The sequence below is a fragment of the Hylaeus anthracinus genome, unplaced genomic scaffold (genome assembly GCF_026225885.1).
Source record: "Hylaeus anthracinus isolate JK02 unplaced genomic scaffold, UHH_iyHylAnth1.0_haploid 0, whole genome shotgun sequence".
Classification (NCBI taxonomy): Eukaryota; Metazoa; Arthropoda; class Insecta; order Hymenoptera; family Colletidae; genus Hylaeus; species Hylaeus anthracinus.
In genome coordinates, this window is record NW_026533254.1 from 4,785,181 (window position 1) to 4,800,182 (window position 15,002).

Sequence of the window (15,002 nt, forward strand, 5' to 3'; positions counted from 1 at the left end):
CGAAGTGTTCTACACGCATTTACTCTTTCTACACGACTCAACGCCAAGGCAATTACACTGCTAACTATATCCACAAGTACGTTAAGCGAACAAAGCACTCTGAAAGCATTTGAAACGCGGCGAGCACGTAGAATTGCGGCTTAATGCACATCTGCAACTTTGACTGCATCCATATACGCCAACCGCAACGCGAACTGCAAGATTAATTATGCTCGCAAGTAGAATATGCTATGCAGCACCGTGAGAAAAAACAATCGTGAAGGATAGCATAGGCGCCAGGGCGAGCATCCTTATTAATGTACTTCGTGCACGCTGGAGAGGTTCAGCTGCGGCGGTCCTGACATATTTTAGCGCGTGTCGCGACTCGGCCGAGAAAGTGGCAAAGTGGCCGAGAGAAAAAACGAGACGGGGAAAAAGCATGAAAAATCGCGTCTATTAATAAGGTCGCGGCAAAAAGCTCCCAGCGTGTTTGCCCGACCAGCACGTTCAGGCTAAGCGGATAGCTTTCACAGTTACGGACCGTGCGATGCAATATCTTGGATGCTGGCTGGTCCCCTGGAAGTAATTTTCCACGATACCACGTCGTCTCATGAAATGAACGTCCTCTTCGTTGCGAACATTTATCTATCGAGGAACGTTTGTCCAACATCTATGGAGACAGTTCATTTTCGGAGTCGTTCGGCTATCTGCGCGAATCTAGTTCACGAGGTTGTAGATTTATCGTTGTGTGCGTTCTTAGTCTAATAGTCTCTATATATCTTATTCTCAAAGAGTGAATACACGTTTGTGTGCTTCTTCAAACATCTCAATTTATAGTTACATGTATTACTAGTCTGATAGTGGCAATGTTCTCAATGTAATAGTCTCTATACATCTTATTCTCAAAGAGTGAATACATGTTTGTCTGTTTCATTCAAACATCTCAATTTATCATTGTATGTATCACTGGTGTAACAGTGTTTATATAAATCTCTTACTCTCTAAGAAAGTTAGCATCGCTTATCGATGAGGTCGTGTACCCTTTGTTCTATGTACAAATCAATATCGTCAGAGCTAGATATGACAGACATCTTCTGACGCGAAGACTGTGTTTCGTATCCTTCGATAGTTTGGCGTTGTTGGATCGAAGTTTGAAGACTGTTCACTGTTCACAAGAATTCTTCAGCTGTACGATATAGTTTCTTCTCACCATGTCCTGTTGCTTCTTCTAGTTAATACCTTTTAAATACAGCGATAGCAGACAAGAGAATTTTGTTATAGTTCCCTTTCATCTTTGATGCACTTTACCAACATAAATTTGTCGCGGAATGCTTTGTCCGATCCTGTGTGCATGGTGTCTCAAAGAGGAACGACGATGTGGCAGCGTTAGAATGTTTTTGCACCAAGCAGAATTCGCATATTGCGTGCAACGCTTTCGCCATCGGAATATCACCGATAGGGACACCGATGAAATTCTCCGTGCGGCAATATGATGCCTGGTTCAATTAATGAAGAATTCTGCGAGTTTAACTGCGTACCTGGATCCCGTCGATCATAAATTTCAGCCAACTATTCTCAAGTAGGTGCTCGAAACTGTATCTGCCAGACACTCCGCGTCCTCTGCACGCGGGTAAGCAAGTTTCAAGCCTACTTCGGGTACCGCATCGAGTGTCTGAAGCGTATCTCGGGAATAAGGGCACCGAAAAGGCGGAGTTATCGAAACTCTCGGCTCTTTGCACTTAAATGAATCGCGGCTGCTCTTTATTTTCGCTTTCCCTTGGCCTAGGAATGTTCGAGTTCCGAGTAATGAACGCGAAACATGGCTCGAGAAAAACGATGGTACCGAGGAAGGATCGACGAAAACGAAGGATAAAAAGTTGCGTTTCGTTCCTGAGCTTGCTGTAGTCGGGTCACGAGATATCAATATTTCTGTGATCGTATTCTGTCTAGATATTTTGGAAACATAATATTAACTTGCAATATAATAGCTTCCAACACGATACTCAAAGCTTGATAATTTAATATTGAAACTGTAGTTTGTGGTTTCTTTGAAATTTTAACTATGCATTTCAAACGTTTGAAAGTAGAACTATGAAAAATGGAACAAACGGTGACTCCAGACACGGAGAAAATCGCTGAAATGCAAGGTTCAACGATTCAAGGAACAGCCAGAGCCAAACTCGTCAACATTTCCAGTACTCCAGGTCGAGTTATCGAGCCCCATTCCAACGACTCGCGCTCCCTCGTTAGTTCAATTAAGAGAAACATGTTTTTCTTTGCAACGCGTTCGTTTCATTATCGTCATACGTTTACGGAGGACCGTGCCACAAGCTGTGACAATAATTGAGTTAACTTGCACGAACAACCGACTGTCTCATACGATAATTAATTGTCGTTCCAACGGGACATACTACCTTTTTTTTTTATTTCGGTCGAGTTTTTTTCCGTGATTCGTCCGTCGAAAGATATTCATTGTACTTTTAACGACGTTAATGTAGATTTGTGTCCTCGATATTAAATGTCTTTATGGATCATTAATCCAGACTCCCGCAAGTGACTACATTTGCATTGCACAGTTTCGATCATACGATCCCAGACTTAATTCAAACGAATCTCGAAACGTCCCTTCGCGGATATTTAATTAGTATTAAATTAACATAATTTTATTTTCGACGAGACGAGCTTTGCTGAAGCCGTAATTATTACATTTTTTATCAGCAGATTTTAATAAGGTTGCTTTTGAAACGTTAGTTTACCCGAGTTAAGAATGTTTTTTCGTAAATTATTTAGCTTTCGTGAAATTTGAAAATCCAAATGTGTACATTGTAGGCGGTTTCGAAATTTATCCCCCTATGAATTCGAGAGTGGAATTCAAATATTCGAGTAGTTGTAATTTCACATTAATCTGAAATTAAAATTATGTTTCTTTTTCTCAAATGTAACCGTCACATCTAACACATTCCTATGGTGTTGTACTTTATGACAGTATAAAGTTAATAGTTGTCCTGCAAATTGATAACTCCAATTGTTTGACATAAACAGAGAGAACTATAGTATCTCACAAAATAAAAAAAAAATGATATTTCAAGAACGAATCGTCACGTTTCCAGAAAACATGGTACGCGACAAGAGTTCTCAGACATCTGGAAACTTAGTCTCATCTTCTCCGGCGCAAGACCTTCTTCTGATTAAAGTAGATACGTTCGATAAATTGGGAATCGAAGTTATCGTTTCTCCGATACGGACTCGTTCAATATCATCCTTTTATATACAGGGTGTCCCAAAACTCTTGCAAGAATCGGAAATAGCTGACATGATTCTGAACAATAATTTCCTTCACAAAAAAGAAAATTGCTCCACGAGAGCATAAACTCGAGGCAGGACTGGTTGATTACACCGGGTCGCGGCATAGCCAGCTGAACGCGCGCTATTCGGCCGATGTGATTAGTCGATGTTATTCGTTAATAATTAAAAAATGAAGCCCCCACCGACATTTTTGCAAAGGGAATTGTTATTCAGAATCGTGTCAGCTACTCCCGATTTCCGGTTTTTACAGGAATTCTGGGACACCCTGTATACATAGACCGAGATAGATGCAGATGCATTCGAATCGTGAGGGATTCCAACAGGGGATACTGGCTTCGATTCTCGAAAACTTTAGCCGCGACGTCGACGAGCTAAACAAACACCGCTGAATAAGTTTGCTGGGAACTTCGGCGGTGCCAGACAAGGGATAACTGCGTATCGCAACTTTTACGATCAAGACGGGACCGCGAGAAATTCGCCGACGGGTTTATGCAAAACCCTCGCTTGGGTAACTAGAGCGGTCGCGTTTGTAGCTGCGCGTAAGTTTTAATGGGGAAAGCACCGATCAAATTCTTGACAATTGAAGATTGGACGTTAAAGAAGCTATATAATTACTATACTAACCGAAGATAAAAATTGTTTCTTTAATAAAATGTTTACTGACGGAATTGATCAAAACTAATTTTTGACATGGAGAGTCAAGCTGAAGAAACACGAGAACAGACATTGGTTTGATTCAGTTTATTTAACGCTTTGAGTGCTAAAGGAAATTTTCATACATATCCGAGAAATGCTAGAAAATTTTAAAGAAAGATGCTTGATTGTAAACAAAAATGTATATTTCGGTCAATTTTATTTTAAGATTCATGGCATTTTTACATAATACTAAAAGCAGCCGTTAAATATTACACGCATTAAGGTATTTTCGTAAAGGAAAATTGATTTTTTAACGAGTTATAGCATTTACAGCTTCGAGCAGCGATATATCGTTCTTGGCTCTTTTTGCAAGTGTATGGAGGAGCGATATATCGCTCCTTGGCACTCAAAGGGTTAATCTTGTTTTTATTCATATGTTTTGAACATTTTCGTTTAAATGCCACATTGTTCTTATTCGTGTGTGTTGAAACGTTTTTAGTTAAATACATTCGAAACAAGTTTTGATGATAAGAACGAAATATCCACTTTTGCAAATGGATTAAAATTCAAACTTAAAACGAAGAGTTACAGTACCTGTCGCGTTCGAATGGAATTTATTAAGCCGCCGTTGTCCATCCGGAGAAAGACCGACTTAGGGATAAGAAACACGTCGAGGAGTTACAGTATCGATTTATGCGGAAAAAGGTAAGACCCCAGCGAACCCCTGTTGTCCGAAAGACAGTGGACTACCATCGTAGCGGAGGTTTATTAACATCTTGAAACGCGAGGACTAGAGAAAATTCTCTACGGACCCTCGTTTGAAGAAAACGTTGTCGATTTTCGATGTTCGAGCGAGGGACCGTATCGGGAACCAGATCACCTTCGGCCGCAGTCTCTTCTCGGTGTGTCGACACGTAAAAGCTCGTTACGAGGCCCGAAGTAGGCGCATCTCGACCGTTTCCATTCCGAGCGAGCGCTATTTATTTCCCCAGGATCCCCCTGTAGCGTCTCGGCGAACCTTTTCTCGAGATTGGTATACTCCTTTGCTCTTTCCATTGTAACGAAATTCCAGCGTTTCGCGACACAGAGAAACAGTGGCGGAGGTGGGACGGCGGCTAGAGCTGTCGGGGCTTTTCCTTTAATCCGGACGCAGAGAGAAAAGAAATCCCCCAAGAGTCTCCAATGACGACGACCCGTGGAGAAATGCTTCACCTCGTCCCGTCCTTGATTCTCCATCTACTCGCTCGCCGACACTTCGCGTCCCTTTCTCGTCGCGCTTTTCTCACCCCTTATCCAACCTTGTTTTTCGTCTTTTTCGTCCCACCGGAGAAACAGACACCCTTAAAGCTTGCCCCTCTCGCTTTCACAGCCCGAGACAGGAGATTCTACTCATTTTACTTTTCAATCTTCAGGGGGATGCGATTTTCTTCCTCATTTCCAGCCTGACGATATTAGGGGAACGGCGATGGGGTCGACGAACGATCCCCAAAACGAAGGGGTTGACGCATTTGCGCGGGATTAAGATTTAGTTGACACTTTGGTTACGAGTATTACGAGGTCACCAATAATATTTTTACAGAATGGTTAGGAAATAGTTTATTAAAACATATATGAACTTAATTTAGTTTTTATGTAAGCCGTTCATTGTACAAATCGATTAACTCTATAAAACAAAAAGTTGAGGAATGTGAGGAAATAATGTACATTGTTTTTTACAATTTAAAATAAATAAACGTTTTGTGTTGTTGTTCGTTTTTATAAATTCGTGATTATCTTTCATTAAACCTAATACAATGAGTACATCGCGATGCACCACTCTTCGGCGCAACAGTATGTATACAGCCAGTCCCATGAGTATTCGTACCATCTATGTCTACTAAAAACATTTGTCTAAATTAAATGACAAGTTTGGTGTTTTCAAATAAATGTTTCATTATAAATATATACATGTGCAAAGTTTATTCACGAATGAAACATTTATTGGAATCATTGAGCCTATCATTTAATTTAGACAAATTCATTCAATAGACATAGAGGTTACGAATACTTGTAGGACTGACTGTATAAAGTAATTTCTACTTGGATAAAAATTAACACAGAATCTTGTCTTTGAATTCATCGAATTGCCTCGAATTAACCACTGGAGACCTCGTACATCGTAGTCTCTAAAGTCTTGATGCGAGCCTGGGCGCGGGGGTTGAAACTAAGAGGTATAAAGAATGCATCCGTAATCGTCCTATCACCTGTTAGCGTTAGCACGCCGTTAGGAAATTCGATTTACCGTAACGACTCGCTTCCTATCGACTATTCCGAGATTTCAACAGCAAATGGGGTTAATCTTCGATACCGTGTCTCCCAACGACGCTTATTTCTCTTTTTTTTGTGTCCGATATCTCGCTATTCGAGAACTAGTTACCGAAGAGACGCGAAATGAGTGTCGTTTGCAGTATCATTTCTGAATGCATGGAACTTCGATTGAAACGATATTTAGGGAATGTATTCCGTGGATCCGTCGTCTGTACGATAATTCCGCGCTTATAGGGGTAGCTTGCTAAAGTGTCAATTACGGAAGGAACACACTACAATATATAGATTATTTAGAAATAGATACTAGAGTCAACACATTGTTGACCGGTTACGAGTTAACTCATGTTTTCATGCCCAAAAGTTGTTGACTGGTCACGAGTAAACTCGTGTTTGAACTTGCATTATCTATTTCAATTTATGAAACTCAGGGCGATATAGAAGTGTAACGCATGAAAATTAGACGTGCAAAATGTGGTGCTAAAGTGGCTTCTCGACCAACCGAAAACCTTTTATTTGCAATGAGTACGTAAGCTTGTTGACCGTTGGGGAAAGTGCATTGATAAGGAGGGAAATTACATAGAAAAGTGACGTGCCTAGTGAAACTTTAGCTTTACGTAAATAAATTATAGAATGAAAAGTGTAGATAATTTTTGACTTTTCTCATAACAGCCGGTGACATGAAGTCGCTTCTGTGTAAAATTGCCGGTCAACAATGTGTTAATACAACGTTAAAATTTTACCTCAAATCTCAATCTCTACCTCTTCCAAAAATGGGTCAGTAACCTTTACTTGAGTTACGACTTTTCCTCGTAAAATTCGTAGACCGCGATCACTCCTCAGGCTGCTACGAGCTTCTCAAAAGTCTTAGCCAAATTATCGAAGCGATTCGAGGATCCACAGATTATCGCTCAAACGGCGAAAGTTTCGCGGTGGCAGTTAGGAAATCGTACCCTAAGCCGCACGCAATTTCGACGATGGGGATATCTTAGGGTTGGGTGTCTTTAGTTTTACCACCATGGTGTCTCGATTTGGGAAATTAGACTCGGGCACACCCTTCCGGTAGCCCCTTTTATTAGCGAATCCGACTTAACTCGACGCCGCGCACCAGGTCGCGTACATCGTCAGACGAGCAAAGCGCAAACTATGCGCACCGACGCACGATTATACTTAGCGTAAAGCGATTATTCCGCTGAAGCTACTCCCACGAGCCAAGGAACTACTAAGCCGGCTATCCTGTCTCGTCTGAATCCTCCCGAGACCCGACGAGAAAATCCTGTCGGAGAGATAAACGGTTAAGGAAGTAAGTGTTCCTGCAAACAGTGCGAGACGGACAGTATGAAAGATGCAGCAACCGGGCCGCGTCTGCGGAGCAGAGTCCAAGAGGGTTGTTCGCCGAATAACTACTATTCAAGTATTTTCAAGTATCGATAAACTGGAGATTATTCGTTCTCTGTGTCGAGGAAACGTGAACACACGCGAGTCTAAAATAACTAGGATCTGCAAACGTAAAAATACTTCTCCTAAATTTTGTTTAAAAGGAGAATTTTCCAAGCGCGTGTCTCCGCGAATTTTTCATTTATTACTCCAGATCGCGGCTGCCACGAACCAAATTCATTTAACTCTAATTTATATATTCCCTAGTTAGGAAGAACGGGCAATTAAAAGTCGCTCGTAAATTCCTCCAGCTCTGACAAAATGAAGGGAAAGGAAGAGTTATGCCCGCGGGTTGAATATTCCAAACAGCATCGAGGCTCGAGCAGCCATTTATTATCGGGCGTGCAATCGATCGTAAGACAATGCGTCGTCCAAAAATCAGGGATTCGAGCAGATAACGCTGACGGACGGTGACGCGATTCGAATCGCAATAATTTCCTGGAAAATAATTTGCATGCAAACTCACCTCCAGTACGTGCTCCGCTTGATTCTCCCGATCGAGTTTCCTGCCGCTGGTCGTGATCAAACCTGAAACATAATCGTGCCAAGGATTAGACGGCATCGACGTGGCTTAATAAATCTTGATTAAACGGTGTTTCAATCGAGGTATCCCTGGCGACGTTTCATTCCCGATTCGACCGGTAAACCGACGTTGCTGAACGAGTCGGAAGACAATTTTCCGCAGCAATTTGAAACGGAATGAAAAGGCCTCGATTAGCGGAGACAAAGATTAGCTCGATAGAACGGACTCGACGAAATTATAGCGTTCAGATGCTATTGGACGGTAGTCGAGCGCGCTCGAACTTCCCTCTCTATTCTTTTCGCCGGCCGTTCGTATTTTCCCTTTGCTTTGTGTTTCACTCGACGATCGGTCTCAACGCGACGGGTTTCCCAAAACGTGGTGAAAATTTCAACAGTCAAGTTATAGTTTTCACAGAAAGTTTCAACAAGTGTAGTTACGATATATTGTAAGGAAACTTTGGTTTTACATCTAATGCAATTCATGAATTAAATGAAAAAGTATGTGGACTAAATCATTATCAAATAATTTCAATATTGACAGAACCACTAAGTGAAAAATATTAGTTTGCACAGTTTCTGGCAGAAGAGAATATTTTTCAATTTATATTCAATTTTTTATATCAATTGTTTGAAATTGACCACTGGGAATAAGTGAATCACTGTTTAGGAATATATACTTCAACTTTACTTTTAGTAGTTGATACAGTAGTACATTAAATTTTAGTAGTTGCCACCCCATGTGTAGCAATAAACAAAACGGATTCGAGTTTTGAAAGAAATATCAAAAAATCATCCGAGTACATTCTAAAAAGAATCAAATTCTACATAAAAGAAGTTCTCTAACCTTCCTCGTTATCTTCTAAACTAAAGCAGAAAAATGGAATTTTATGAATGAGACAAAGTCTGAAAATATAATACAAGTATATACAAAATTCAATGTTATACAATCATGATCAATAGGTGCAATTCAGTCTTTTTAATTTGGCGGCAAATTGCTTTCCCGACGCTCGATTTCAGCGCTTTTCTTCTTTGTGGCAACGGTTCCGGGGGTAGCGATGAGGAAATTTCAATGTAAGAGTCTCCGCAAGCATCGGGAATAACTTTTCCGCGTAGACGGCGGAAGACCTTGCCGGATGCGGACGGTTTCCGGAGCTTTCGAACGAAACGTTTCTGAAAGCGACGTTGCGGAACAAGAACGAAGCCCCTGAAATTGCGCCCTGGCGCGCTGGCGGCCGCGAGCACATTTTTTCGCCCCGGTTTCTACGGCTTCCGGTAACAACGACAAACGGCGCAGATTTTATATTCCAGCAGGAAGTACTAATCATGTTACCAGGGAAGCCGTGTCCCTTGGCCGTGCTAGAGAGTCTCGTTTGTCTCTGACGCTGCGCAGAAACGCAGGGAATCCCGAAACTCCTGTTTCGCGGACTCATTAGAACTAGGGGGAAGACCTCCCTTTCATGGAGGCGAATTACGCTACTCTTCTACTTACGCTGCTGATTTCGGAGATTTTCAAGCAAGTCGAACCACACGAATCGCAGGAACTATGAATTCTTGTCGTGAAAGATGTATTGGCTACGAACAATGTTGACTTTTCAACGTTTTCGACAAGTATACAGGCTTTTTCTGATCTTATATGAAGTAAAGATTGTTTCTCTATACTAATATTATAAAGAAGTAAAGTTTGTTTGTGTGGGGGTAATTTCTGGAACTATTGAATCGATTCTAAAAATTTGTTCGGTAAGAGAAAGTCACGAAGGAACACGCAGTTGAATAGTCAGTCGAATGCAAACAACATAAAATAAATAGTAATCCACATGGGTGAAATCGCGGGGTGCAACTAGTATATCGTAAAATTTACGACCTATTTACTTGAGACCTATAACCACCGACCTATAACCACCTATAACTTTTATTATTTTTGTCCAATCAAGATGGAATTTTGTGTAGTTGCTTTTTATGCTTCGTTTGGAAGCGTAGGCTTCCGAGAACATTGAATTTCATGGAAAAATTATTTCTTCGCCTTAGCCACTTCTTTGGAGGAATTGAGTTACTCGTGAAACTTCTATTCGCCCAGTGTGAATTTGTCAAGTTTTCAGTCGCGACGAGATCGATGCGGCGTTCTTGAAACGCAACCGTGCAATTTTTTCGCCAACTCGATCGACGTCCTCGAACTCCTTCCAGCGACCATAAAGCCGATTAAATCGACATCGCGCTGACCTCAAGATTTCTCCGATTCGTTCGTGACAAACTCTAATAACCGTAATAATAAGATTTCTCGGGTCAGGTAGGGTGCCACTGATCGACTTCGGTGGACGAGGTGACGTACAAGATTTTCGGAGATCGGTTCCATCAGCCATTAAAAATTTGTCTCCAAGGTATACACTTTTATAAATTTCTACTATTAAAAATATCTAATTAAGCTCCTCTATACTATAAATTTAACAACGTGCTTTCGTCTACGTTTCATTTATTCGTCTTGATCCTCTAAGACGAGGAAAATAAACCTCCCGATATAACGACCATCTAAAGGCAATGTTTAAATTAATATTTATAGCTTGCCTCCCAAAATAATGTTTCATAATTTAAAAAAAATACTCAATGTCTACTAACAATTATTCTGTACTTGATCTTTTTACAATGGTCTTCCTGGGACATATTACGGTTGTTCTTCAAATTAAAACAAATAGGTGTGGAGTACGTTCACAAATTTCGCTACACCCTCCAGACACACAGCCCACAAGAGGTGGAAAAAGGGAAACGGAGAAAAGCGACGCACAGAGGGAACGCGAGCACAAGGCTCTGTGTGGTGGAACACATTTAAATAATTGCTTTTTCGTTCTCATTTCTCGCCCTCGTCGTGTCGATGATGTCGGTGGCGTCGTTGCTGCCTCGATTCACCTGTGCGCGTCGGCGACCACCCCTCACCCTTTCACTGGAAAATTCGTTATTGGAAATCAGAGCGGAACGACAAAACTATTCGCGATATTACCAACTGTCCCGATACTCCTGCCTCGTTCTTGATATCCAGAAACTGGATCTCAGTGACGAATTATGCCTTCACGAAGCCCCAGGATAAGATAAAAATCCCATTTAAAGAAAAGAAAACAACGAAATGCTTTTTAACAAAGTATTTCTAAGTACCGTGACCTATTGCGGCTTTATTAGAGGGTGCAACTGAAGGTACAATTTTAGTAATGATGTTACCGTAATTAATCTTTTAGCCTGTAACAACGTGTGAGGCTCGTGATATAGAATTTAAGTCGAACATAAAAAGGACCCGTTAAACACGTCGTATGGAAGTGCGTAAAGAATTTGATACCTGACTATGACACGCATGGTCTTACAGTAAATCGTAGGCCAAAGGGATAATGAATTCTTAGGGGTGCTGATAACACGCTACTGGTCGTTTATTACGCATCGATCCTGCTACGAGGAGTTCGACGCATGGCAACGGATCGTGTTGAGTTTATTTTTGTTCCTGTCGCTTCCCAGCGGATGTAACCGGGACGTTCTAGACGAAGATATCTCGACCGCGAATTTCCAGGCCCCTCGGGAGAATATTTTATGACGGACGGTGAAAAGCACACCGTGGAAAAACCGTAGGACCGACTTCGTGCAATCTTCCCTCGAGACAATTCTTTACTTCCGTCAGATGGTGCGTTGGTAGCTTCGACTCTTGGATCCTTCGCGGGATTGAACACGGATCTTTTTCAGTTTCGCGTGATATTTTCTGAAAATACTTGGCGTTAACGCGTTGGATAGGAGTGTTACGTGACTAGAATGGAGCAGTGTTTTTCAAACTTTTTTGACTTGTGGCCTTCTTGCCTCTTATGACCGATGCTTCGTGAAAATAATATTACACTTTTTCTTTATTCGTGATAGGTGAAAATTGTAAAAATTATTACATCCTGATTTAAGGTTTCATTGTTTTATTTTGTCACACCCTGTACTTTATTATTATTGAATACGGTTTGTTGTAATCGTTAATATTTGAAAGCGTAGATTTACGAATCAATTAAGCACCTTTTATTAAAAACTTATAATCTAAATATATTATATTTGAGCTTTACGAACTACATGGTAAAAAAGCGTGTGCCACTTACGGACATAAATCTACCAACTAAACGAGGTTCTCTTATTATTCAACCATACGATGCGTGCGCACTCACACGCACACTTGCTTACATATATACATATATCATAGAAATTACATGTATTTCAACAGTAATGTTCATGTTCCCGTGAATATTTTCAAGAACAAAATCCATCAAATTAAACTAGAAATGTTTCAGCGTAACTTCCAAGTCACTAATAAAACATCGAGATGTGATCAGCAGGAACCAGATCAATCATAAAGTTTGGCGGTAATGCGTGAGAGAGCACGCGAAAATTCGCCGAGTTTGGAAGCGTTTAAAGCCACAGGAACCTCGTCAAAGTTGTTTGCATTCCTTCCACAGGGATAATATCCACTCTCGACGCTAAACTAATTCCGTAATTGCGAGTCGGAATTAGTAGATAGATTTAATGGAAAGAATTACTTCTCATCACGTTGTAATTTATCATCATAATCTTCCCTCGGGCATATTTCTGTTACAGAATTATCCTCGTTCTCGGAACTACAATTTCTATTTCACGATTGGACGAATTTGTTTGTCAACTAAGAATATTTTTATGTTTAGATATTTTATAATGCTTCAAAATTTTGTATTTTAGATTAGAACGAGGGTGAATTTTTATATGTACATATTAATTTCGAGTATAATAGAGTATCCTTGACGCAGATTCAATCGTACAGCAAGGCAGTGTCGTGTTTAGGTATGCAAAACGATCATCTTGGCCTGGCGAGCGTCAAAGGCGGAAAATTCGTACGAGATCGCGACGGAGTGAAATTTAACGAGCGTCGTTGCGGCAGTGCGGCCGCCATTAATACCCGTGTATGAGAATCGAAACAATTGCTACCCCTTCGACGTGTACGTATTGTTTTGAATTGCAAATGCGTCGCGCGATCTCTCAAATCCGTTCGTTCCATTTTCGGTCACGCGTCCGTCGACCTTCTCCGTTCGATTGTTGTTGGAATAAATCCGCGAGAGTACTGCAGCCAGTGAGCTGTTCTTAATCGAGTGTCACGAAACTTTCGCAACCGTTGTCTCGACACAAGGGATCGAACATGATGTGAGAATAGGCGGACGGCAAGAGACGGATAAAAAAGCGAAATAAAACACTCGAGTGACGAAATGTTAAGTTGTCCAAAAAGTTTTTTCCGTTTTATTAGTAAGCAATACGTACATAATATTTTACGTTTTATGTTACGTTACAGAGTTGTGTACAATCCAGTTTGATCTATTACTGTTATAACATCAACTTCTAAGAGACAAGATTGCCTGTTTATATAAATTCTGCCACAAAATGATACAACGAAAAAAAGGATAGCTGTTTGCACGTAGGTTCCCTCATGGTTTCCATCCCTTTCATGTTATAATTTTATAATAGATATAATAGATTTTTTAAAAAATGGTCCTGTACCAATACTTATGTTTAACATTGTGCATCGAAAGCCCTCTGCATAGTGCAATGTATATAATAGAATAGAAACGACGTTTGCGCATACGCCTTTCCCCGAGCTACAACGTATTACACGAGCGCGCATTATCTGATCTAATCTCGCAATACTGTTTCCAAAACGCTGTCGTTATCCGTTATTATACCCGTGGTTTCTTTAAATAAGAACAATGCGCCGCTTGACCGTAAATGCAACGTTAATGCGAGCGGCGATCGCGTTGCGCTGGTTCGCCCGGCAATACCTTATACAATCTCGCTTATGCTTTTTTGTCGATGGAGATGGGTGAGATTTTATTCCAATGCAATTGTTAACTAAATTAACATGTAACAACGAAAAGTAATTTATATGTTGGATGGAGGTTTTATAATACTATTTAAAAGTAGTGTTTTATTTAAAGGATACGTATTGAAGACAATGGGATTTTATTATGAAATAATTTATTTATTCATATTTATTTTGAATTGATTTGTAATATCGCAGCATTAAAATCACTGCAATATTTAGGTGGGGAGACACATTATCGGATCGGTCGTGCATCGCCATTTTCGTTGGACGCGAACCTCATCGCGGCACCTCGTTCCATTTGCATTTCGTCGCATTAAATGGTATTAAAGTATTATTAGATAAGAATTATATTACGCTACGCGGACGGCTCGTGGCCAAATGCAATTTTCGTTTCCGCGAACTCGTTTCGTTGTCGGCCTAACTGGAAAGGAGAAAAAAAAATGAACCTCGCACAAACGTAATTTCTTTAACCCTTTCGCTCTTGGATCTTTTTGTTTTCGAGATAACAAATTTAACTTTTTGTACACCGGCACATTTAATTATTTCAAATACTTTAACATTGCGAGTAAAGGTTTGGAATGCTACACATTTATTTTATTATTGCGAACAAATCTCTACACGACTGTCTTCCTTCTGCCTAAATCAATGTATCTTCTATCCTTTCTTTTATTTATTTTACTTTCATATTACAAAGCTAATTTTAATAACAATCTATCAAACGTCGGCCTTTAAATCATAGATAAATACCAAAAGGTAAATCGAAGTATTACATAATGGTCTATTCAAATAAAGTAGAAACATGTAATCGTTAATTTCTATTCGCGAAGGGGTTAGCAACACTCAGAGAATAATGCAACATCGCGAAAGGTGCAGATGCAATGCATCGTGTCCCGTTAGGTCTCGTCCTTCGTTTAGATTATGCGATCGGACTTCCTCGAGTTCCTTCGGCGCTAAGGATTGAAATAATGCTGCG

At 40.5% G+C, this 15,002-nt stretch overlaps 1 protein-coding gene across 3 annotated transcripts in view; it reads right to left on the minus strand.

The window, feature by feature from the left end:
- LOC128895736 (fat-like cadherin-related tumor suppressor homolog) overlaps positions 1 to 15,002 on the minus strand; it is a 534,418-nt gene that overhangs the window by 44,673 nt on the left and 474,743 nt on the right. For all 3 annotated transcript variants that reach the window (XM_054158615.1, XM_054158598.1, XM_054158607.1), the window contains one exon: positions 8,129 to 8,190. In XM_054158615.1, the coding sequence (XP_054014590.1) occupies positions 8,129 to 8,190 (62 nt within the window). The remainder of the gene's footprint in view (positions 1 to 8,128; positions 8,191 to 15,002) is intronic.